Below are 26273 nucleotides of genomic sequence, written 5' to 3'. Positions count from 1 at the left end.
ACCCCTACCACCACATCCCCTGCTCTTCCTCAACAACTCTCTCTTCCACGCCCTCCCCCTCGAATCTGGACCCCAGCCCCAGGCCCCCTCCAGGTCCCGTTCCCGGGCCTCCTTCCCCGACCCGGCCTCCGCCGCACCTCGCCCCTCCTCGCGCCTCCCCCTCCCCCCCGCCCGGGCCTCGCCCCGGCCCCGGCCCCGGCCCCGACCCGGGCCCGCGCTGCGGCTCCAGCCCTGGCCGGTAGGGGCCGCTCCTCGCGGCGCCCGGGGCCCCGCCGCGCCAGCCGCCGCCGCCCGCCTCCCCGCCCCTTCCCCAGCCGGCGCTCCCGTTACGCCGCGGAGCCGGGAGCCGGGAGCCGGAGCCCGAGCCCGCGGCGGCAGCGGGAGGCGGCGACGGGGGCGCCCGGGCGGCGGCGGCGGGGCCTGCGGGGCCTGCGCGGGGGCTGGCCGGGCCCGGCCAGGCCGCGATGGCGACCAGGAAGGCGGGCTCGCGGCTGGAGACGGAGATCGAGCGCTGCCGCTCCGAGTGCCAGTGGGAGCGGATCCCCGAGCTCGTCAAGCAGCTGTCGGCCAAGCTCATCGCCAACGGTACGCGCCGGGAGCTCCGGCCTGGGTTGCTGGAGGCGCCGCGGCCTCCGCCGATCGCCGGGCCGGGGCCCCGAGGCGCGGCGGGACGCGGGCAGGGGCGCGGCCGGGTCACGAGGGCGCTGCGCCCGGAGATGTGCGCGGCGGGGCCAGGGCCTCGGGAACCCGGGGTCCGCGGCGCGGCGCGGTGGGGGCGTCCTGCGGCCGAGGGCTTGTGCCGGGCGTCCCAGAGTTCCGGCGTGCAGGACGGGCTTCTGCGGAGTCAGGGGGTGGGTGTCTCGGAGTCGGCTGCTGTACTGGGGTCCCAGGGGGTCAGGGGCCGGCCTAGGGGCTCTGAGAAGTTGGAGGTGATGGGGGGAGGGTGCGTCCTCAGGACTCGGGTGTGGATGTATGGGGATCCAGGGTGTGTGTATGGTGTACTCGGAGTCACGATGTATTTACGGGGGTCCTGCGAATGGAAGTGGTGAGCAGAGACCCCTGGGAAATATGCTCTGTAAACAGATGGCGTTCAAGGGGCTCCAGGTGGAAGCCCAGGCTTGGGGTGTGTGGGGGGTGGTGGTGGAAGTCGGGTTGAGATGTGTCCCGGGGTCCAGAGGGTAGGATGTCGAAGCTGTGGATCTAGGGAGGTCGGGTTTGGGAATATGGGGGAAATAGAGTCAGGGGAGTCAGGAGGGAGAATATTGTGGAGAGAGGTGGCAATGTGGTTGAAGAATGTTGGGAAATGGAGTTGGGTGTGTGAGGGGCTTGGGGCCTAGGGGAAGAGGGGGTCGGAGAGATCCAAGGAGTAGGAACCTGGTGCCTGGAGTTAGTCTATGACCCGGTTGACTCAACTGGTCCTCATACCCAATGGAATCAAAATTGCATCCAAAATCCCATTTCAGAGCACAGCTCCACGTGTCCTTATTTGTTTTGGAAGCAAGTATCCTTAATATTTGCTTGTCTTTTAGTGCCCGCCAAAACCGCAGGCACCAATGGACTGGTGAGAGGGCAGAGGTTTTGTCACATTTCATCTCAGGCTTCCTGAGGCTGGGTGAGCACATGTTGGCTGAACAAATGAATGAATGAAAGAATGAATAAATGACACTGTTCTGAAAAAGGACCGCCACACTGTTTTCAACCTTCTCGCCTCAAACTACCCAGAAATGGAGAGGGATGTCGTGTGTCCTCTTCAGGAATGGTTTATATTTGTGCCTTTTATGGTATCAGCGCCTCAAAATAAGAACTTGGTTTTGTGCACTCTCAACTGTGGTACCTTGCTTTGGGCCGGTATTTCCTGGGCAGATGCAGGTGCCATGATCATAGCAGGGGCATGTGGAACATGCTGACTCTTCTCAGTTAAGCGAGCATTTGAGGAAAAGGTGTTCAGTCCCCTGGGCCCCAGTGGCAGCCTGACCTTGCTGTCCCTGTAAGGGTCACGAGCTTGCCCTCTTGCCTCTCTTCCCCATACCTGCAAAGTTTTCTTGTTTCTTCAGAGTTCGACAATCCTGGGTCTACTTTGTCACTTCCCAGCTGTGTGGGCATGTGATACCTTCAGGGCAGGTTGATCTTAGGATTAAGTCAGTTCATTTGTGAGCCCCCTGGTTTTTCCCTTCAGAACCCACTTGTTTCCTGCTTTATTTACTCATTCAACCAATATTTGCATGCCCACATGTGCCAGGCATCAACAGTGGTGAATAGCACTGACCAAGCTTCTACCGTCATGCGCTTACCTCCTCTGAGGAGACAGATGGTAAGCAAATAGGGACACAGTAAACCAGGTAGCTTCAGATAGTGAGAAGTGATTTGAAGAAAACAGACAAGATCATGTGACTGAGAATGATGGGTAGGGGAGGTGGGGTAACTCAAACTATGGTGGTCTCTGGAATGAGAGGGTAGATGGGCTTGCAGTGGCTTGAGCCGATCTTACCTTCATGGCCCCTCGAGGCTTGGCTCCCTTTCCAAGGCTTGGTCCCTAGAATCTAAGCCACAGTCATTAATGGGGCTTGCGGGGGGAGCAGGTTGTACGGGGCACTGTGGTCCATGGGCCTATGTGCAAGTTTGGTTTGGGGAGACTCATGAGAGAGAGATTTCTGCCCCAGAACCCACGTGGTAAGCAGCAGCCATTGATGGCCAAAGGTCACACAGACTAGAAAAGGTCAAAGAGATTGCTCAGGAAGATTAAAAAAAAAAAAAGAAAAAGGATGAAACAAAACAGAATTATTGTGGCTTTCCTTTGGGGTTCAGAGAAGTGCTTGTAGGAGGGTCTTTCCCTTTCTTTGGCTGATGGGGGCTCCCTTGACTGGCAGTGGGACTTCCTCCTGGCTTTGGGGGCACCAGACCCACCTGGGTGCACTAGACCTCAAGTTTTGGTCAGATTTGGCAAAATCCCTAAGCTAAAACATTTGCTGTTTAGAATAAGGACAGCGAGTTAATGTCATGTTTGTCATACTAAGACATTTACCTGGAAGGCAACCACAGGCAGAAAAGGGCACAGTCTTTGGAACCAGCCAGACCAGTGCCTGAGTCCTGGACCTGCCACTTCCTAACTCTGTGACCTTGGTCAAATTACCTAACCACTCGGAGCCTCAGTTGTTTCGTCTTAGAATGAGGATTAAAAGACTTACCTTGTAGGGGTTGTTACGAGATTCAAAGGAGTCTAAAGACTCCCAGGGCTAGCCACAGAGCCTCACACCTTAGTAGGCAGGCCCTTCATTCATTCACTTATTCCTTCATTCCCCAAAAACTGAGTACTTGCCCATGTGCTAGTCACTGTTTTAGGCACGGGATCTACCAGTGACCACATCAGACAAACATCCCTGCCCTTATGACACCCACATTCTAGTAGGGAAGGGGCAGGGAGACAGATAAATAAAATCATGAAGTAAAATGTACAGGATGTCCGATGGTGGTAAGTGGTATGAGAAGAATAAAGAGGGGAAGAAGGAAAAGTGCTTTGGGGTGGGATGGGGGTGGGGCTCGTTTAAACGGGTGGCCGGGGAAGGCCTCCACGGGAAGGCAGCATCCGAGATAAGAGCTAAGTTGGTGGAGTGTGTTCCAGGGAGGGGACTTCAAGGGCAGAAGCCTGGTGAGGGCAGAGGGACGGCAGGGCCAGATGGCATGGGGCCTCGTGGGTCATGGTTAAGGCTCTGGGTTTTCTCTGAGTGATGTGGGAGCCCCGGGAAGCTTCTGAGCAGGAGAGTCACTCGTTCTCGCCGCTCCCCGCCTGCAGCGAGCCTCTCCGCTGAGGCTCAGCACCTCAGCGTCTGTGCTCAGGGCATGGCAGCCCCTCCCCATGGAGGCCGGTAAGTAGCAGACACTTTCAGAGCCTGCTGCTCCAGCCTGACTCCTGTGAGATAAATTGGTTTAGATAGTTTTGCCAAGAGGTGTATAAGGAAGAAAAGGGCCAATGCCAAGCTGGAAACAGAGCCCAGAAGTTCCTTTTCTGCCTCATACCCCACTGCAGTCACTGCTTTTGATCACTCCATCTCAAGGAGCCAAAATGTGTGGCAGCTAAATGCCAGGCCCTGATGAGTTCCAGCAAGAGAGTGGGGATGGGAATACATACAGGCTAAGGGGGGTGGGAGAGTCCACTCAAGCCCAGGCTCTTGCTACCTCAAGTGTGGTCAGGGGTCCAGCAGCATGGGCATCGTCTGGGAGCATGTGAGGAGCGCACACTCTCGGGCCCCACCCCCGACCTGCAGGGGATGGGTGGGCACAGGGAAGCGGGAGGGGCCCTGGCCTGGAGATGGCGTGGCCGCCCAAGGGGTCAGGGGTGAACATGGAGAACCGCACATCGGCTTCTTGTCAGCTCACAGGTCAGCCCTGGCCCTGGGAGGGCAGTCCCAGCTGCCTTCTGTCCCCAGGTGGTCACCCTCTAGCCTCCTAACTCTAGTGGCTAGGTTCACTGCTGTGTGAGAAAGTACAGTGATCTGGCCCCTGGGCTTCAGTTCGGACTCTGGCTGGCTGGGTGACCTTGAGCCAGTTACTTAACATCTCTGAGCCTGTGTTTCCTCATCAGTAATATAGGGTTAATAATACCTAACCCATCAGGGTGGCTGTGAGGATGAAATGAGTTGATATATGTTAAACTTGGTATATGCAAAACACTGGTGTGCACTCCCTCCTGCTGGCTCAGCATGACCCTGGGCAAGGCAGGCCAGGTCCTGGCTATCACCTGGTTGGGAAAAAGTGTGGGAGACCTTGAGATGACACACCTGAGCTCTGCCTGGTCAGGACTTCCGCGTACTTCAGTAACGGGCCTTTTGGAGCCTTCACCCGCCCCGAAAGACAGCCGCTCGCTCTGAGGCGGTGTCGGCCTCTCCCCACTTCCCCAGGCTGCTCAGCTTCTCAGACGGGCTCAGTTGCTGAGCTCACTTAGAGCAATTAGGCCCTAATCATAGCGTCTCCTTGAAGGGACCATCGCCCTTCTGGTTAGGTGTGATTTGGGGTCACTTTAATTACCTCTTGGTGAGGGGTAGGTAGGGAAGTGGTGCCTGAAACAAAGAATATTTAGCGGGGGCAGAGTTTGGTTACGAAATATACTTAGACCTTTGAGTGAGAGTGAGGTTCTCGCCTTTGCCAATAGCTGCTATTCCTGTGGTTTGAAGGAGGGCACGGTGGCACTGTGGCTTCCCCTTTTGGAGGAGGGCCGGGCTCGCTCAGGCCCCTGGAGGTTTCCCAGAGAGGCGGAGAGGTACTGGTGGATGGGGGGCCCCTCTGCCCGCCCGAGGGGCTTCTTAGGAAACAAGGCTGAGGTGTATCTGAGAGCCTGCAGCGGGGTGAGAAGGTAGCCCTGGCGTGTAGGAATGGCTTCTTTGGACACTCCTGGGGTACAGCAGACTCTTGGGAAGCCCCCAGACACAGGGGAAGGAAACTTAGGAGACGCTCCCTCCTAGCCTTCCCGGGCCAGCGTCCTGCATTCAAATGCTCTGTCCTGCTGTCCTCTGAAGGACATGCCTTTGTGGCAGACCACACGTCCTGATTTTTGGATCCAGAAGATTCACTTATTCCACAATGCACATGGGTGGCTCTGAGCTAGGCATTGGGGCTCACGTGGTCGCTGCGGTCAGGGCAGAAACACTGTGACCTTGTGGCTCCACACAGTGGGGCTGGGACTGCTCAGCTCCTCCTCCACGCCCCCCCCACCCCCACCCCCCGACTCCAGGGCACAGAAATTTCAGGCTCCGAGTGGAGAGGAAGGAGGATACCCGACATCCATCCGCTTGGCCAGCCAGCCTTTCCAGCCTGACCTCCCATCCCCTGGGTGCGCAGGGCCCCTCCGTTGGCTGGTTTGGCCTCCTGGACCTTCTCGCTCCCCTTGCTTTTCATCTCTCACCTGTGCTCAAGCTATTGGGCTCCAGAGTCCTCTCTGCAGGTCAGAAGCCTAGCCATCTGTCAAGGTCTGGTTCAGGTTCCTCCTAGCTGTCCTTCCCTCACAGAAAAGGCTGTTTGCCTCTGAGAAGACAACCACAGAGAGTTAGAACCAGATGGGCCCTGAGCGATCACATGGGATAGCAGTTTTCACACTGTCCTGTCGAGAAAGCACCCTGGTGACCAGGTGGGCAGGCCTCACTCACTGGAGCGGGTACATTTTCCCTTAAAGTTTCCTTTGAAGGAAGGGCTAATGTGCTTTAAAAAACCACATTTGAAACCCACTGGTCTAGTCCAACCTCCCCATCTTATAGATGAGAAAACAGGCCCAGAGAGAGAGAGGTGTCTTCCTTAAAGCCACCAGCCGGCGATGGCAGAGGTGAGCAGAGTGGGTCAGAGGTCTGGACCCCGGGTCAGAGTGTTACTCTGCCTTGTGAAACCCCATGTGTAAAGTGGGGACACACGTCCAAAATTCCTTTTCTGAAACCCTTGGTGCCAGTTGTGTTTCAGGATGCAGAATTTTTCAGAGTGCAGTGTATTTACTGGACATTACGTGACACTCCCCCTGGAGTTAGCGGCAGTGCTTCATGAGAAAGCAGGCAGTATTTCTGCGTCAAAACGTATCAACAGTCATTGCAAAAGGGATAAATAGACTCCAAATAACCTTATGTTGGTTCAGTTTAACTGCCCAGTAAGTTAACGACAAAACCCAGCTTTTGGTTTGTAGAGAGGTCTGGATTTTGGAAATTATGGACAAGGGATCATGAACCTGTAATGACAGTGCTAAACTGGTAAGGTGGCCAGAAGGACCACATGAGAACAGAACAAAATAAATAAGCCAAAGAGCACCTGGAAGTGCTTTTAGCCCGGGGCCTGCACAGAGTAAGCCCTTAGACAGCAGAGGTAGCATGGGCTGTCTCGTGGTGGGTGCTGCCGTCTCCCACCTCCCCGCTCAGGGCCGCTTCCCCTTCCCCACACTGTCTGCTGGGCATGTGCCTGGTCTGCCCACTGTGGTGGTCCTTCTGCAGGACAGAAGGCGTGCTCCTGCTTTAGTGGGCCGCCAGCCTCCTCGCCCGCACTGGGTGTGCTGTGTCCAAGTGGCCCGCAGACTTTCACCAGGGTAGGCTCCTGACCGGTTGGAACCGGTCTTTCAGGAAGCAAGGCTGAGGGCCTTCCAAAATGGATGTGAAGGCCCAGGTACAGGTGATGACCCCGTCCCTGCGGGGTGTTGCGCTGCGGGGACTGGTGTTTACCTGTGGGGTTGATGGTGTCCATCCAGCATTCTCCGCCTCCACTCATTTTGCTTCTTCCTAACTGAGCCCTGATTTTGTTCAGCTGTCGGCCCCTCTGAGGGCCATGTGTTTTATGATAGGTGGGCCTTGGCCCCAAGGGTCTACTCCCTTGCCTGTCATTGGTTGAGGCATGAGCATGTGACTCAGCTCCAGCCCATGAGACATCAGAGACATCTGCTGTGGGAGGGGGCTTCTGGGAAGGATTTCTTTATGCTTAAGAGTGACGTACATGCTTAAGAGGGAAGAAGAACGTTCTCTCTTCTTGCCCTGGAAATGGTTCATACTCTTGAGACGTGGAGCTGCAGCCATTTTGTGCCAGGAGGCACTCGGCTCAGGAGTGAGGGGGCTCCGTGGGTTACGGAGGGTGGGGACACAGAGACACAGGGAGAGCCTGCTCATGCTGCCGAGCTGCTGACGCCCCACGCCTGCAGCGGTCCTTCCCTGGACTTCCTGTTACCTGAGATAATAAACGCCTTCTTGTTGAAGCCTTGTTGAGTCGGGTGTTCAGTCATTACTTGCTGCTGAAGGCGTTCTAACTGGTGCACTTCTTCGCTTACCCAGAGCACCTGCCGCCGGCCGGCTTTGCACCAGGCTGCACCCAGAGGGCCTTCGCTCCTGATTCACATTGCCCTCAAGTGGGTGGATTCCTGTCCCTCTGGGTGACCTTGTGCTTGGCAGGTGGTGGAGGGTTCCAGACCTTTGACCTGTGTGAAAGCCATTGCTTCCCATCTGAGGAGCCAGGAAGAGGGATGAGGTCTTTTTCTTTTTAACTTTGAATTTTTATACAAATTGGAAAATTTACTTTCCATCTACAGTTATTACAAATATTGGCTATATTCCTCGTGTTGTACAGTACATCCTTGAGCCTATCTTACACCCAATACTTTGTACCTCCCACTCCCCCACTCCTGTATTGCCCCCTCCCCCAACCTGGTGATCACTAGTTTGTTCTCTATATCTGTGAGTCTGCTTCTTTAAAAAAATTTTTATTTTTATTTTTTAATAAATTTATTTATTCACTTTTGGCTGTGTTGGGCCTTCATTGCTGCACACGGGCTTTCTCTAGTTGCAGTGAGCGGGGGCTACTCTGTGTTGCGGTGCACGGGCTTCTCATTGTGGTGGCTTCTCTTGTTGCGGAGCATGGGCTCAGTAGTTGCAGCTCATGGGCTCTAGAGCACAGGCTCAGTAGTTGTGGCACACGGGCTTAGTGGCTCCGTGGCATGTGGGATCTTCCCGGACCAGGGCTCAAACCCGTGTCCTCTGCACTGGCAGGTGGATTCTTAACCACTGCGCCACCAGGGATGCCCCCTGTTGTATTGTTTAGATGCCACATATAAATGATATCATGCAGTATTTGTTTTTCTCTGACTTATTTCACTTAGCGTAATGCCCTCCAAGTCCATCCATGTTGCTGCAAATAGGAAGAGGTCTTCTGAGACGTCTCAAAACCATCCCCGTCAGCCACCAAGATGAGACTGAGCAGAGTTTGGCAGGCGGGTGAGATGAGAGCCACGTAAACTATAAAGGGCAGCCGCAGCCACAGGATACCTGGTGGTGTGGCCTCAGACCCTGCTGCCCCCCAGGTGTGTCTGTCCCTGTTCATCAAGCACAGCACGTGGTGGAGGTGTCAGCACCAGGCAGAACAGATGTTTTTTTGGCCTTTCACGGGCCTGCGAGACATGGAGTCCGAATCCCCAGGTATTTTCCCTCTGACTGACCTTGTGCACATTACTTGAACCACTGAAACCTTAGTTTTCCCGACTTCATGGGTGTTAAAACAGTGCCAGTAAGGAGGGAGAATGAACAAGCATTTGCTGAGCTTCAGCTGCGTGCTGGATTCTGAGCATGAACTTTTACGTGGACCCCGGTTACTCATCACAACAGCCACTTGGGGAGTGGGGTCGGGGCTGCGATTCCCATTCAGGGCACGAGTAGACCGAGGCTTGGAGATGTTCGTAGAATAGGACCCCAGCCCACTTACGACTCTAGTTCCATTCTTCTACACTGATATTTCTCTGAACTTTTCAGATCAAAGAATCACCGAGCCGGCTTTTTAGAACCCAGTTTGTAGGGCTCCACACCCGGTGATTCTGATGCAGCCGTTTGGGTCAGGACCTAGGCTTCTGCACTCTTTATAAGCTCCCAGGTTTTGCCAGTGCTGCTGGTCCACGGACACGCTCTGAGCTGCACCGAATTAAGGGAGCTCGGACATTATGGATTGCCAGACCTCTCCTCTAGGGTGGCGATTCTCCGTCCAAGATGCAGACTGGAAATCTGCATTTCAAAATTGAGCCTCCGGTGATGTGTGTCATCAGGCATGTCTGAAAGCCCCTGCCCTCAGCCAGCATTCTTAGCATTTAAGGAGCACCGCCTGTGGAGCCGGGCGGGGGACGCTGCACCAGAAGAAGTAGCGCGAGCCGGTCACCAGCCACAGGAAGCTTCCCGCTCTGGGCAGTCCCTCAGCCTCTGGGCAGCTGACTCACCTGGGGCTGCTTAGTAACTCGGAGTCCCAGGCTGGGTCCCAGCTTCTGCTTCGGGAAGTCTTGGTGGCGTCGGGTTCAGGGAACAGGGTTGTTAACCAGCCCCCGGGGGATGGTGGTGCAGGGAGTTCCCGGACCACACTGAGACATGATTGTCCAAGTGGTGGGACAGTGTCACCTGCGGCCTGAGGAGAGCAGCGACAGCGTCACTGAAGGCTACAGGGTGCAGCTGGGTTACTGGGCGCTGAGGGTGGTGGGTGAGGCCTGGCAGGGCGTGGCTTTAGGCGGCCTCTCCCGGTCTTAGCACCGAGAGTCCTATGTTCCGGAGCCCCCTCAGTCCTGGGCAGTGGGACAGTGGTTCACCCTCTTAGGCGGATGGAGGTATTTTAGCAAAGAGGAAAGGAACCTAGTACAGGAGAAAGCGGTGGATTTTGCCCTGTTAGATCCGGGTTCAAATCCTGGGTCCGACACTTACTGCTCATCCGGCCTTAGGTGAATTACTTAGCTTCTCTGAGCCTCAATCTTTATCTCAAAGGTTACTTTGAGGAACAAATAAGATAATGCCGTTTCTAGCACAAGCATTATCTCAAGCGGCCTCACTGCATCAGGAGTATTGTGTGTGGAAGGAGGGTAGAAAGTTCCAGATACTCAGTCCTTTACAGGGTGTGGACGAAGTGGGCAGGACAGCAATAATAGCAGTGATAGCAAAGATGCTTAGTGGGGGTGGGGTTCTTGTTGTGCCGAGAAGCTGACAACAACCCGTGTTTGCTGGGTCACAGAACTAGTAAGCGCTTCAGCCCAGGTCTGACAGGTGCCTCGGGCCTTCTCTTCCAGCCACCCATTCAGCACCCAGTGAGCCTGGGGTGGGATGTAGGGGTGCTGCCATGGGTAATGGGGACACGAAGATGAATGAGACCACTGGGCTGGCTGCCCCAGGAGGGCACAGCCTTCTGTTCTTTTGTTCACTGCTCTATCCCAAGCACCCATCACATGGCTGGCACACAGTAGGTACTCAACTAATTATTCAACGAACAACTCGACCTGTGCTCTGGAGGAGTTAACTTGGATTCACTTACTCATCAGACACCTACTGAGCACCTCCTGGGTGCCAGCCCTGTCCTGAGGGCCTGGAACGCGAAGATCGCTGAGTCCAGTACATGGAGACTTGGCAGACTGGGCTGGGGGCTGGGGGTGGTGGAGGGACTGGGCTGTGGCGGCCCCCAGGGAGGGAGTGTCCACCCGAGCGTGGTTGCACATCTGAGCCTCTTGGTGTCGTCCTAGCGTGACTGGCCTGGGCCCGCCTGGGGCTGATGGATCGCTGTTCGGGCTGGCTGCCTGTGGCCTTCTCTCCCTGTTTCTTGGGCAACTGCAGGGTGGACACTTGCTGGGAGGCCCATCCCAGGGAGGGGTTCCGGTCCCCTCGCTGCCCCCCCTCACCCCTCTTTCCTCCTCACGTTCGGGCTGGCTCAGCCCCTTTGCTGCAGGGCCGGGCTCCATTGAGGAACTGCCCCCTCTGGCTCTTGTAGGTTCTGAAGCAGCGTTCTCTCAAGTTAGCCAGCCTTGGAGGAGTGTCCAGTTGGTGAGATGATACCCCTGAGAGGAGGGTGGTGCCCAGCCCAGGGACCTGCAGTCAGTGCCACCCTCCCTTCCCTGGTCCACCAGGCACCAGGCCAAGGCAGTTAGCTCCCCACTGAGTCTTGGGCCTGGAGGCCTGGGAAAGTGGGTCTCCCTGGCCCGTTGTAGCCGCCACACACCCTGTGGCAGCCTCCCCGCCCTGCCCCAGCACACACGCCGGTGGTGTCCAGTCACCCTTCTGCCTGGAGTCTCACTTGGAGAAATTCCTCAGGCCCCTCAGACCTCACTTGCTTCTCACACCCTCCTGAGTGTCCCTGCTGGTCTTTGCACACCACCGTACAGGACTTGGTGGTACCCGCCTCCCTACAGACCCTACCCCTTTGAGGCAAGGACTGGATTGGGGCTTTGGGTCTTCAGGAGGAGCTTGCTGAGTCCGTGTGGGTGTACGTTTAACAAGCCTGTGTGGGGCTGGCTTCCTGAGAGAGCCATTTCCAAGCCTTCTGGGCTGGCCTGATAACAGCCCCCCTGCCCGTTAGACTCACTTCCTGCCCTGCGGAGCTCTGGGGACAGGTCAGGCCAACTCCAAGCTCATGACTTTCAAGTTACCTTGTCTTTTCTTAGACGACGTTTTTCTAGGGGAAGTGCGTGCATGTGCGTGCGTGTGCGTGCGTGTGCATGCGTGCATGTGCTTGCACGTGTGTGCGTGTGTGTGTGTCCAGCATACTCGTTTGCTCTGCCAGTGCAGAGGAAGCATAGTCTTGTGTTCCCACATTTTCCTCTCCTGTCCTGTCCCTCAGCTTCTGCATTGTGTGTGGATGTGAGGAGGCATCGGCATGAGGCCTGGACCCTGACTATCCCAGAATGTCGTTTCTGCAGCTTCTTCTGAGCTCCTTACCCTTTGCCTCACGCCATCTTTGCTTGTCAGTAAGAGTTCCAAAGTAGCCGGGCCCTCCGAGCTGGGTCACAATTTAAACACAGATAGCGGAAGGGGTGCAGTGGGGCCTGAGGTAGACACGGGGAGGTCTGGTCTCAGTGAGCATCGTGCCCCGACTGTGTGCCAGGCACCCCGGCAGAGGGGTGCTGTGTCTCCAGAGACTAAGGGACTTGGTTGGGCCATGTCTGTGGAGGGGAGACATGCTTATTGATTGACTCATTCCAGCAGTGTGTATGGAACACCTGCTGTGTGCTGAGCACTGGAGGTGGCGTGTGAATGTGAGGGCGATAGGATGGAGGTCAGAGCTAAGGTGGTAAGTTACAAGGGTCTTGGCTTTCACTTTGGGTGAGGGGGGAGCCATTGCAGGGTTTGAGGGGAGGGGTGACATGACCTGACTTAGATCTGAAATAGGTGTAGGGCATGTAATCCACATTTTCTAGTCAAGGTGTGTGCCCTTTCCTTCCCCATCCTCCTCTGTGACAGTGTCCCTACCCTGGTTCGGCCCAGCTCTACCTACCTGTGGGTCTGGCTGAGGAACGCCCTCACCTTGCTGACCATGTGTCCCTGGTGACCAGTGACCTCACCAAGGCACTGCCCCTCCTCCAGTAGGTCTGCGTTCCCCCTTTCCAAAATGTCTGTCGCACGCGTTCTTTTCTCTTCTTAGACCCTGTACGTCCTCTGCATGCCTTGATGTCACCCCTCGCTCATGACCTTGGCTCATTCTTTGTTGAGGAAATAGAAACAATCAGGAGACCAGCTCGTTTCCTCCCCCCGAGTTGACCCGCTTTCCTCCTGCCCTGCTTGGGGGCCCCAGTTCCTTCCAAAGGCCTGCAGCCCTGAATCCCTTTGCTCTGAATCCCTTCCGTCCTCGCCTTCCCAGATTGGCCTCTGCAGTCCACTCTCTGCCTCCCTGGATCAGTTCTTTTGTCTCTCTGCCTGGCTCTCCTGGACCATGCCCTGTAGGAGGCACACATGCCCTAGACTTCCCATTGGAACGTTCCCAGTCCTGCATCGCTGTCTAATTACTGCCTCATCTCTCTGTTCCCTTTTGGCAAAGGCTCTTTGGAGAATCGTCATCTCCTCTGCTCACCCTGGCTGGGCTTGTATCCCCTGGGCTTCCCCGAGCCTTCTCACGTTAAGGTCTCCTTCCCCCTCTCCAGATGTCGCCTCCATGTTGCCAAACGTAATGGTTATATTTATGCTCTTATCTTCCTGGATATTCCAGCTGCTTTGAACCCACTTGACCACTCCCTTTTTCTGGAAACTTCTAATCTCAGTCTCTCTTTCCTAGTCCTTCCCACTCAGTCTCCCCCAGCTTTGATGTGGACCCTCGTGCACTGACTTGATTTCTCTACTTGGATATCAAGTGTCATTTAACTTGGTTAACACAGAACTCTTGGGTATTTTCTTCCTCACCTCAGTACATGGCAAAGTGGTACCACTGTCCACTCCACTGTGCAATCTAAAATCTAGAATTTACCTTTAATCCTCTCCTCTCCTCAACCCTCGTGCATTAGTTTCCTGCTGCTGCTATAACAAAGTACTGCAGGTTTACTGGCTTAAATCAATACAGATTTGTTTTCTTTCGGTTCTGGAGGTCAGAAATAGGAAATGGGTCTCATTGGGCTAAAATCAAGTGTCGACGGGACTGCATTCCTTCCGGAGGCTGTAGGGAGGAGTCTGTGTCCTCGCCTTGTCCAGCCTCTACAGGCTGCCCGCACTCCTTGGCTTGCGGCCCCACCTCCATCTTTAAAGCCGGTGGTTCAGTGTCCTCCAGTCTCTCTCACTCTGCTTCCATCACCACGCCTTCTTCTCTGACTCTGACCCTCCTACCTCCCTCTGCTAGGGACCCAGTGTGCCCACCCAGATAATCCAGGAGAATCCTCCCATTTCAAGATCCTTAACTTAATCACATCTGCAAAGTCCCCTCTGCCAGGCAAGGTGACATATCCACAGGTTCCAGAAGTTAGGACACAGACGTCTTGATGGGGCGAGGGGTGGCTACTATTCTGTCTGCCATACCTCCAGTCCATTCCATTAGTTAGTCTGGTTTATTTTCTCTCCAAACTATGTCTCACTCAAACGATTTCTCCCTCTGTGCTATTTCTCACCACTTACCCTCTTGTCCAAGTGTCTGTCACCTCTCGCCCGACTACTACAGCAACCTAACTGGCTCTGCCTTTGCCTCTGCCACGCTCCAACCCCAAGTTCATTCTCCACACAGCAGACAGCGGGATCTTTCCAAAACCTACCTCGGATCATTGCACACCCCCATTTACCCCCAGCCCCCAACCAAAGAGTTGCGATTGCACTTAGAGTGAATGCCAGACTCCTCACCTCAGTCTATGAGAAAGTTCATGATCTGCCTCTCTGCCTATCCCCATCTTGACCTATTCCCTCTTTTCCAGCCACGCTGGCCTTCTTGCTGTTGCTAGAACACACCAGCTGTGTCCCCACCTAGGGCCCTTACGTGAGCTCAGAGGATGCTGTTCCCTCAGCCATTTGCATGGCTGACTATTACATCATTCAAGTGTCAAGCGCCTCTCCTTGGAGACTCTGGCTCTGATCTGACCACCCAGCTTCAAGTAGCCATACACTTGCTCACTGTCATGCCACCCTGCTTTAGTTCTCTGCACACCTCTCACCACTGTCTGGCCTTCCTCTGGTTTGTCTCTGTCTCCTCTGTCCAGAAACGTAAGCTCCCTGTGGGCAGAGGCCTCTCCTGTCTCGTTCGCTGCTGTACGTCCTGGCGCGGGCTGGCTGGTGCCTGCATGTGCAGAGCCTTGTGAGGTACGTGGTTAGCTCAGGCGGAGGGAGTGGGGGAAGCTTCTCCCGGCGGACCCTGAAATGCATCTCAGACGATGCCTCGAACTTTGGCAGGAGAAGGGAGGCAGGCACAGCATGTCCAGGCACCCTCTGGTGAGACACGGCCTTGGAAGGATGCTGAGGGCCTGGAGCGTGTGTGTGCGAGGCTGGCGGCCCCAGGGAGAGCGGGTGCTCTTTTCTCAGTAGTAACTGCGGACTTAAAACATCTTCACATGGTTCTGAGATGGTGGAATACGTCGTGGGAAGCCCTCTGTGGGCACCCAGACCAGCCACTCTAGATTCAGAGTACACTGTAACACGGGCCATCTTTTTTTCCTTTTAAATTAGCCAGTTAATACTTTCTAGGTAACGAATGTACATGGTTATTAAAGACCTAATAATGCAAAGGAGTCTATAGTGGAAGTAGCTGCCTCCTTACATCATCTCCGTGTCCTCCTGCGCCCTTCCACTGAAACGACCATTCCTGGGCGCCCTTTCAGAAACATTCTGTGTACCTGTACATTTATAAGAAAGTATATTGTTGGTTTTTGGCTTTTGCACACAGTAGTGACATACTGCACTCCCTATTTTGTATCTGTCTTTTTTTTTTTTTTCTGCGGTACGCGGGCCTCTCACTGTTGTGGCCTCTCCCGTTGCGGAGCACAGGCTCCGGATGCGCAGGCTCAGTGGCCATGGCTCACGGGCCCAGCCGCTCGGCGGCATGTGGGATCTTCCCGGACCAGGGCACGAACCCGTGTCCCCTGCATCAGCAGGCGGTCTCTCAACCACTGCGCCACCAGGGAAGCCCCTGTATCTGTCTTTGAGTTGTTATCTATTACTCTGTGACAAACCATCAGAACACTTAGTGCCTAAAACGACCACATTTTATTGTTTTTCATGATTCTGGGCTTATCAGAGCCTGCTCCTGCCTCGGTGGCCAGCCGTGGGTCAGCTCAGGGTTGCTGCTGCCCTTGGCTGGGCGCTCTTACCTGGCTGGGTCTCACCTGAGACAGCTCAGCTCTGTTGCACGTGACCTTTCAGCCTCCTAGGTCCAGGCCAGCCAAGCATGTTCTCATGGTGGTTGCAGAGAAGCAAGAGGGAAGTAGAACTGAATAAACCATTTTCTGAGCTTCTGTGTGCATCAGATTTGCTCCTGTCATATCTGTTGAAGCAAGTCATGTGGCCAAGCCCAGGGTCAATGGGAAAGGCCACGAAGCATGTGGATTCAGGGAGGCATGAGGACCTGGGGCCATTTGTGCAGCCAGGCTACCACGGAGCTGTGTTTAGATCTGTTCCCTTTGTTTAATGGACACAGTTTGTCCCATTGCCTGGGGTACACCGTCATTCATTTAACAGGCCCCCTGTCGTAGTTCCTATCCTTTGCCATCACCAGTAGGGCTGCATGTAGTAAACTAAACATCCCTATACGTACATCTTTGAGCTCAAGAGTACGTGTATCTATGGGAGAATGTGCTAAAACTGGAAGTTCTGGGTCGGATGGTACAGGTACGTACATTGTTTTGTAGGTATTGTTGAGTTGCCCTCTGTAGACACTCCTGTCGATTTATACTCCTCCCAACGCTATCTGATGGTCTCTGTTTTCTTGTCAACACTCTTTGGGAAGCAGGAGGGTCACAAGTGCTGCAAACATTAAGGTACCTGTGATTTACAGGAAGCCAGAGAGACGAGGGGATGAAATTCAGAGTTCATACGGAGACTGGGAAATGGAGAGCCTGACTGTTTTTGCTGGATAACAAAGGGGACAAACCAGTTCCTCCTTCAATAGGGGTTTGTTTTTTCCTCTTGGATTAGAGCCCCAGCAGGAATGGTTTGAATAGACCTAATGCTTCTCTATTGACATGTAAACTGAGTGGTTGAGATTTTTTATACTGATATCAAGTACTCCCTGAACAGAGTAGAAACCCAAGTTTTTTCTTCCCCATCTGATCAGCTCTCTGGGTGTCAGCTGTTTATCTAACCACAGGGGAGAAGGCTGTGAGGAAGGGGCGGTCACGTCAAGTGGCAAAGGGCACAGCGCCTCCTTCCCTGGGGGGCGGGGGGGTGGCCGGGGCCACCTGGGCACAGAGCCGAGCCGGCCGCGAGGCTCGTGGGACTGTCTGTGGACATGAACCGGGGACCAGAGTCCCCTGCCGGGGGCTAATTCCCCACACTCTTCCTGGTGAGGGCCCTCGGGAGTGGTCTCTGTTTGGCTTCAGGCTTCCTCTCTGTTTGTCACTGGGAAGCTGGCTTCTGCCACCTCAAACCCCCAAAAATGCCTGTGGGAAAGTTGAATCCAGCCCCTGGGCAAAGCTGTTTCTCACATAGTACTACTGGGCTTCCCCATCCTGGGAAGTACACCCTGGCCCCACTCTGCAGTCCTGATGCTCTCCCCTGCGCCTGGGGGTGTGAATAGGTAAGTGGGGGAAGAGATACTCAGATTTAAGTCTTTCGGTAGCGGGATTCTGTGTTGCGGCTGGAAAGCTCTCAAGGCAACCGTAGGGTGCACCTTGTTTGCTACCCAGTTCTCTGGGATCACTTTCCTCTCTTGCCTGGTGTCCAGTGTCTGGAAAACTGCTTTTCTTTCTTTTTTCATATATTCTGTCTTGTTTTTGTGTTTATTTTAGATGGGAGGGTAAATTCGGTCCGTCTTGGCTGGAAGTGAAAGTCTATTTTTAACATTTTGATCCTCTTTTATATTTAATTCTTTAATACGGTGGGAATTTATTTCCTTGTGTGCCCCGAGGTGCCTTATTTCCTTATGCCTCATGATCCCAGTATGTAGTGGGACACACGGTTGGGCCATGACAGCGGGGTGGGGGACGTCTGTTTCTTTTGTCGATAGTGGATTCTGTTTGGGAAGCTGTGTGGTCCTTGGCCAGTGCCCGTGGAGCCCCCTCCATCACTAGCCTTGCAGCTTCTGCATAATTTCTCTGGCATGAGCTGCTTGATCTTTTAAAATAAATAAATAAATAAATAAATAATTTTTGGCTGCGTTGGGTCTTGGTTGCTGCACACGAGCTTTCTCTAGTTGCGGCGAACGGGGGCTACTCTTCGTTGCAGTGCGCGGGCTTCTCATTGCAGTGGCTTCTCTTTGTTGCGGAGCACGGGCTCTAGGTGCACGGGCTTCAGTAGTTGTGGCGCTTGGGCTCAGTAGTTGCGGCTCACGGGCTCTAGAGCGCAGGCTCAGTAGTTGTGGCGCACGGGCTTAGTTGCTCCGCAGTACGTGGGATCTTCCTGGACCAGGGCTCGAACCCGTGTCCCCTGCATTGACAGGCGGATTCTTAACCGCCGCACCACCAGGGAAGCCCCGAGCTGCTTGATATTTTTAAGATTTCTGTCCTCCTCGTTGGGAGAGTGAGTGGCAGGGAAGTCACCTTTTTTGAAGGGAGGTCAAGAAAACATAATTTGCTTGGGAGATTAATTAGAGCCTGGAAATTTTAAAAATTCCAAAAATGATTTTGTAGCCACCATGCTAAATTTCAAATTAGATTGTAAGCTCTTTACTCAGACTGTGCAGCTCCTTTTAGAACTGAGGATCTGATCCTTGCCTATCTGACAGGAAACTCCCCCGACTACCTCCTTTCCCCCTCCCCGCCCTTCATGGTTCAGCTCTTGGAGTTTCCCCAAGCAGCTGGTCTGTGTCATGCCTTTGCCTATTCTGTTCCTTCTGCCTGGAATGCCCTTCCCCACATTTTCCTCCTTGAAAGCATAGACCTGTCACACTCTTGCAGAAGGTTTGGTCTCCTCCTCCTTCTCCTCCACCCAGCCAGAGCTACACACATCTCTGTTAGAGCCCGCACCATGTTAAATGGTCTTGGAGGACCAGAACCTCCGTGAGAAAAGGGGCGCTGTCTCCTGATTCTGAGGAGAGCCTCTTCCTCTAGGCTGAACCTCTGCCAAGGCCTACCCCACTGCGCTGTGAGCACTAGGCTCTCTTCACGTCTTGAATCAAGACTCTGGCGCGTGGACTTCGCTGGTGGCGCAGTGGTTAAGAATCCGCCTGCCAGAGCAGGGGACACGGGTTCGAGCCCTTGTACGGGAAGATCCCACATGCCATGGAGCAACTAAGCCTGTGTGCCACAACTACTGAGCCTGAGCTTTAGAGCCCGCGTGCCACAACGACTGAAGCCCGCACGCCTAGAGCCCATGCTCTGCAACAAGAGAGGCCACCGCAATGAGAAGCCCATGCACCACAACGAAGAGTAGACCCCACTCGCCACAACTAGAGGAAGCCCTGGTGCAGCAACAAAGACGCAATGCAGCCAAAAATAAATAAATAAAATAAATAAGTTTTAAAAACCAACAAAACAAACAACAACAAAAAGACCCTGATGCGTTGCCCCAGTGTTAGGCGATCGGTGAACACAAGGGGACGTGAATCCCACACAGCACTAGGGAGTGGTTCGTACACTCCTCTTCAACTATGCAGCCCCTTGTTTACATAAACACCTTTGCAAGCCTAGGAAGTAAAAACCAATGAAAGAGGAGAGGTGAGAGTCTAGGGGTTCTACCAAAGCCCTCAGCTGGGTTCTGCAGAGTTCTGTTTAGAAAGCAGTGAACTTGGGGAGGGATGTTGGTAAGTTTCCTCAGACAGTGTTTCTCCACTGAAAGCCTGTTTTGTGTTTGGGAGATCTAGTCAGGATACGAGTTTGGCCACTGTAACAAAGGTCAGAATAACAGCGACTTAAGCAGAACAAGGTAAAAGTTAATGTTTCTCTCTCATGTACTCATTGGCCATAAGCAGCGCCCAGGGCTTGTGGCAGCTTCTGGGTGTTAGAGACCAAGGGTCCTTGTGTCTTGCTGCTCGCCGTCCTCAGTAGATGCCTTCCACCTTGTGGTCTGGGACAGGTTGCCAGTATCTATGAGCACAGCCACATCCCGGCTGGTAGGGTGGGATGAAGAGGGAGGGACTGGATGGCAAGGCCCTGGCCCAGATGCTGCGTGTATCCCATCATCTGTAACTGAGCCACACGCAGCATCTAGCTCCCAGGGGCCCTGGGAAGCTATGTGCACTGATGAAACCTGGGCATTCTAATGCTAAAGGAAGAAGGGGAGAATGAATATTAGGGGGCGACTGGCAGATTCTACCACAGGCAGGGACAGGCCTACCCTGGAGGGTGCAGCCCAAATGCCTCTGCCTGTCATCGAGTTAATTCACCATTTATTGTCAGTCTTTGCCAGATGTTGTGCCCGGCCCTGGGACTCAAAAATAAATGACAGGGGCTTCCCTGGTGGCGCAGTGGTTGAGAGTCTGCCTGCCAATGCAGGGGACATGGGTTTGTGCCCCGGTCCAGGAAGATCCCACATGCCGCGGAGCGGCTGGGCCCGTGAGCCATGGCCGCTGAGCCTGCGCGTCCGGAGCCTGTGCTCCGCAACGGGAGAGGCCACAGCAGTGAGAGGCCCGCATACCACCAAAAAAAAAAAAAAAAAAAAAAAAAAAGAGACACTCAGGTTCTTCCTTTAAGCCTCTCCTTATAGTCTAGAAGGGATTGGGGTGCTCAAGGTTGCTGGGACAGCTGGGGGTGGCTTGGGATGGGGCATGTCGGGGAGGAGATCCACAGCGCTTAGAGATCAGTAATGACCAGCAGTGTTCTCAGCAGCCCAGAGCCTTGCAAAGGCTGGGAGGAGTGAACCTCGCTGGCACATGTGGAGAACTTGGCCAGGACCTGTGTTCCATGCTAAGGGATTTGGGCGTCACCCCGTGGTGATGGGGCTGGGTAGGGAGGTGGGGGAGGGTGAACCTGTGAGTCTCTGAGTTCTGACCCCAGCTGGTCTTCTCACTCACCACACCCTGTCCTCCAGCCACTTTGTTCAATGCAAAGGACGCTTGCCTTTGCACCTTTCCAACGCTATGCTGTTCCCTCAGCCTAGTTTACCCTTCCCTGTCTTGTCTGCCAGTCCAGATCCTACTCATCCTTTAAGGCCCAGCTGAGTGGTGTGGAGGGGCAGCTGGAGGTGAGCTGGAGGGGCAGCGGAATAATTCAGAATAATGCGGAATAATGTGGAATAATGCGCAGAGAGGAATCCCCAGCTCATGTGTCCAGAGAGCCTTTCTTAGAATTACCCCCCAAAATGCTGAGGTTAAATCCTAGGGCCAAAGTCACAGAGCAACAAACTGAGATTTAAATCTAGGACTCTGAATCCCATTTTACTTTATTTTATTTTTTGGAAGCTTGAAGTATACAGAAAAGAAATTCAAAGTATACTGGTAGTCTTACCACTCAGAAATAACCACTATTAATATCCTGATATATATATATATTTTTTTTAATTTATTTCCAATTTTTATAGAAGAGTTCATTTTTTCTAAAAGTAATATTAAATGATTCTGCTCAATATAAATAATTCAGACTTTAAAGATGGGAGCTTAAGAATTATCCCAAATATTTTCAGTCAGAAATTCCTATCGTTTCCTCCAGTGATAATCATTCTAGATGTCTCTGTAGGGATATAGACAGATTTAAAGAGAAATAGACACACTTTGATAAGTAGTGATCATATTCCTATTTAGTAGAGTAGCCACTAGCCACATGTACCTATTGACCCCTTGAATTGTGGTAGATTTGAATCAAGATGTGCTATAAGTGTAAAGTACACAATGGATTTAGAAAAACTAATATGAAAAAGAATGTAAAATATCTCAATAACTTAAAAAATACTGATTACTGGTTAAACTGATAATATTTTGGATATATTGAGTTAAACAAATTATATTAGTAAAATTAACTTCACCTGTTTCTTGTTTCTTTTTTAATATAGCTACTACAAATTTTAAAGTAACATGTGGCTTGCATATATTTCTACTGGATGGCAGTGCACTCTTAGAAAATAAGGTGTTAGTAAGTATTCATGGAGAGAAGAAACTGAATCCGAAGGGATTGTTGAGCTCCAAATAAATGCTTCACCATGTGACAATCATTTCCTAAAGAGTCCCATAAAGCTTTTTTTTAAAAAAATATTTATTTATTTGGCTGCACCGGGTCTTAGTTGCTGACATGTGGGATCTTTTAGTTGCGGCACGTGGGCTCTTAGTTGCGGCACATGGGCTCTTAGTTGCGGCCTATGGGATCTAGTTCTCTAGTGACTAGGGATCGAACCTGGGCCCCCTGCACTGGGATCGTGGAGTCTTAGCCACTGGACCACCAGGGAAGTCCCCAATAAAGCTTTAAGAAGATTGGAGTCATGTTTGGTTTTTTTTGTTTAAACATATATTACAGTGTTTTGAAGGATGAGGGCATGGCCCCCGAAGTTCCTCCCAGTTTTTGACGTATTATTGTTTTTGCATCATATTAATTTACAACAGTCATGTTCTGTTTTGTAATTCTCGTAGGCCTGCAGGCCTCTGCCTACATGTCCTTCATCCCTGAGCCCTGGATTTCTTTACCAGCTGGATTTCATTCTCAGGAAGGACTCATGCTTCTGGGAGGAAGCCGCTGTTTGGGCTGTCCTGTCCATGTGGGCTTTGCTCCGTATCCCCGGGCTCTGTGCCGACATGGCCTTACGGCCCTCGGTGTTGATGCGGCCATGGGGCAAGCCTGACGTCCTCCGCATCTTGTAGGCAATTGCTTTCTCTTCTTGGACAGCTGAAGAATTCTTGTGTTCAGTAGCCTAACTCAGCTCTGTTTTTGTGTTGCTTGGTTCCTCCCAGGACCCTCGGTCTCGTCCCTAAAAGATTATTTTCGGCTCCACAGTGCACAGACAGAGGCACTGCTGAGAGCTATAGATTCAGCAGCTTTGGGTCACTGACCAGAGCACTTGGAAAGCCTCTTGTTACAGCTCTCGGCCTTCGGTAGACCTACTTCCCAAAATCTCAGTGGGTCCTCTGTGATATTTTCTTTTAGTTAATTTTAGATTACACAAATAATGGGCAAACCTGTTCTCCTTTCTAGGGCCAGGACATTACAGATAAAGCGAAAGTCTAATTGGCCACTAACCCCCGATGAGTTTCTCCTTCCTGTATCCCAGTGGTAACTACTGCCATGGGTTTGAGGCATATCCTTCCAGACCTTTAAAAATTGCTTTTATATTTTCATACAATTATGTTCTGTCCTTTCACAGAAAAAATAGACTGTGTTCAGGCTGGTGTATGAATTGTTCTGGGTTTACTCAGAACAGTCTGGATGTGTGATTCCAAAGAGCTGCTCTTAGAGTGAGGTTTTTATTCTAATTAACAAGCCAACACAGACATTAACAAAGAAGTATAAGTAATGCGCTCTTTGGAGGACAACCTTCGTACCAACCTTCCCAGATATCATGTCTGTAGAGCTTTGACTTCTAGGCAGAAACAGACTGCACGCATTCAGGTCATTTTGACACAAACTTGTTTTAAGAATCTGAGTGCACAAGACTTTCTACCAGCTCATGTCCATGTATAAGCTGTAGACCACAAAAGAGCCAGAAGATTTCACTGCATTGTCTCTGAAAAATACAGAGTATTGGGTTTTGTGTGTTTTGTAGTGATCATGCTGAATAAATCATAAGACAACTTTGTGTTTTCTACTGAACTTGAGCTCTGTCCAGATTAACGAGTATCCATCTTTCTAGTTCAATAAATATGGGACAGAGGAATGAATGCTTGAGCTACCACCCTTTTGCTTTCATACTCTGGAACATTCTTTTTTTTTTTTTTTTTTTTTGCGGTACGTGGGCCTCTCACTGTTGTGGCCTCTCCCGTTGCGGAGCACAGGCTCTGGATGCGCAGGCTCAGTGGCCATGGCTCACGGGCCCAGCTGCTCCGTGGCACTTGGGATCTTCCCAGACCCGGGCACGAACCCGCGTCTCCTGCATCGGCAGGCGGACTGTCAACCACTGTGCCACCAGGGAAGCCCCTGGAACCTTCTTAACTAATTAAGAGAATTCACTGTAAGATGGTCCTGAGGTCCTTGGGGAGTTCCCGGCACACAGCCCATTCCTCACCCCCATTTAGCTTCTCACTGTGTTCTTTGTAGATGACATGGCAGAGCTCCTCCTCGGGGAATCAAAGCTGGAGCAGTACCTGAAGGAACACCCCCTGCGGCAGGGGGCCAGTCCCCGAGGCCCCAGGCCCCAGATGACTGAGGTCCGCAAGCATCTGACCGCTGCCCTGGACCGAGGGAACCTCAAGGTACCGTGGGCCTCGGGATGAGGACTCAGAGGGATATGCTGGCTCTACCTCCCCTGGGCAGCGTGTGCTCGGGAAGGATGCCCGGGGACGAACTGGGAGACGGGCGGAGCACATCTGTGGCTTGTCTTCTGAGGAGCAGGCCAACTCCCTGTGCAACTGATGTGGGGCTTCTAGACCAATAGCTTCTCTCTGATGAGAGTCTCTAATGGCACATTATCCTGAGAAATGGCACTAACCTTCCCCAGGTGCTTGGAATAAAGCTGTTATCTGTGGCCCAGGACTCAATCGGACACTTTGTCCCACTGAGAAGAGAGAAGTGAATCCGGAGTGTCACTTACCGCATGATATCCTGCCTGAAATGTGCAGCTCGTGAAATGTCCCAGGCAGCTCTGGCCTGGAGCGGGGTGCACACTGGCGCCGGCAGGCCTGGGACCTTGGTGTGGGAGGGAACCAGAGCAGGAACTTCTCTCTGCCTGAGCAGTGACCCTAATCCTCATGGCACAGGAAACCCTAAGCGCTGCCTTCTCTCCATCTGCCCTGTTTTCTGGTCTCTGTATTCAGCTTTCCCTCTCCATTTCACGTCTTCCCTGGCTTGCTTCACTGAATCTCTTTCATCTTGCCTTCCCTCCCCCCTGCCCCCTTCCCCACCCTGTTACCTCACTGACTGGTTTCTGGACACTTCCCTGCCCGAAGTCTGGCTCTTAACTGCTTTCCTGCAGTCAGTCTTGTTCAGATAGCTGACTGCATCCCAGCATTCCTGTCAGCTTCTTCAGGGTCCCTTTAAAATCTCGGATGTATTCTCTCTTGGGGAAGGGTAGTCTTCAGTGAACTTCTAAAGCTCTGACTTCTTCCTTTCTTCCTTCCTTCCTTCCTTCTTTCACTTTTCTTCCGAGTTAGGGACAGTTGTCTCCATGTCAGTTGTTCTTAACGAAGATAGTTCTGGTGACATTGGTGGGTCCTAATCAGTGGGGAAAGGGTGGAGAGACCTCATAGTGACCGCTGGTCAGACTCAAGTGTCCTTCCAGGAGGTATAAGGGTGAGACTCTGTGTTGGGGGGAGAGGTTGAAGATCACTGCTCCAGGCCTGGCACCTGGCTAGTTTCTATCCCACTTCGAATCCCCCTACCTCCATCCAGAAAAATTAACCTTTAATTTTACCACATGTTCATAGTTTTTACTCCACAACCCAGTGTGGTACTTCGAATCCCCCTACCTCCATCCAGAAAAATTAACCTTTAATTTTACCACATGTTCATAGTTTTTACTCCACAACCCAGTGTGGTAGTAAGAACATTGAATTTCAACTTAGAATTCTGAGTTTACTTTCCAGTTGTGGATGTATAAGCTGTGTGACCTTGGGAAGTTACTTAACCTCTCTGAGCTTCACATTTCTTATCTGTAAGTGTACTTAGCTCAAGGTCGTTTTGAGTCTCAGGTGTAGAAGTTCTTTCACAACTGTATAGAGCTAGATACGTGTCAGTTTTTGCTATTTTATTGGTTCTACCTAGAGAATTTTTCTCCTGTTGCCATTTTTTAGCTCCCTCTGCCTTCTAAAGAGTGTTCCAAAGTCGTATTGCTCTTGCTTGGGAGGGTTGACCCACTCACGCTGGCTGCTGTGAAATTTCCTCTCCTCTTGACCTTAAGTTCGAGTGTCTCCTAGCTGGAAGCTAGGTAAAGCCCTGTGCAGACACAGGTGCCCACAAAACACAAGTGAATTGAGGCTGGAGAGACCAGAGCGAGGTAGCTGTGTGCTGGCAAAGAGAGCCTGGAAGAGGAGTCAGGAGGCCTGGCTTCTGATTCAACTCAAGAAAGTTGCGCTGTCACGGGCAAGGTAACAGGGCACCGGGCTGGAGCTGCTCCCCTCTCCCCCTCGGCCCAGGGGCCTCGGCCAAGCTGTTTCCTCCTCTGCACAAGGCCATAGATTGGACTTGCCCAGCAAGGCTCTCCATGCTGTGCGTCCATACTGCACCTCTACTCTTGGAATTTTCTTCAAGCTCCTGCATATTTTCCATCTGGCCCTTCAAGTTTACCTCTTTTTTTAAGTAAAAATTTTTTCGGGTTTAATTTTTAAAACTTTTTTCTTGTGGTAAAATATAAATATCATAAAATTTGCCATTTTAACCATCTTGTAGGTTCAGTGGTTTTAAGTGCATT

The 26273-nt window shown here is 52.5% G+C and overlaps 1 protein-coding gene across 5 annotated transcripts in view; it reads left to right on the top strand.

The window, feature by feature from the left end:
• Nucleotides 1–416: 416 nt before the first annotated feature.
• TTC7B (tetratricopeptide repeat domain 7B) overlaps nucleotides 417–26273 on the top strand; it is a 242417-nt gene continuing 216560 nt past the window's right edge. For all 5 annotated transcript variants that reach the window (XM_081230322.1, XM_081230320.1, XM_081230318.1 and 2 more), the window contains exons 1-2: nucleotides 417–585; nucleotides 23966–24120. In XM_081230322.1, coding sequence (XP_081086448.1) covers nucleotides 465–585; nucleotides 23966–24120 — 276 coding nt within the window. In that variant the 5' untranslated portion in view covers nucleotides 417–464. The remainder of the gene's footprint in view (nucleotides 586–23965; nucleotides 24121–26273) is intronic.

Source organism: Mesoplodon bidens (assembly GCF_964165515.1).
Source record: "Mesoplodon bidens genome assembly, chromosome: 3".
Taxonomy (NCBI): Eukaryota; Metazoa; Chordata; class Mammalia; order Artiodactyla; family Ziphiidae; genus Mesoplodon; species Mesoplodon bidens.
The sequence above is the reverse complement of the archived record's forward strand: the minus strand, read 5'-3'. Positions and strand labels throughout refer to the sequence as shown.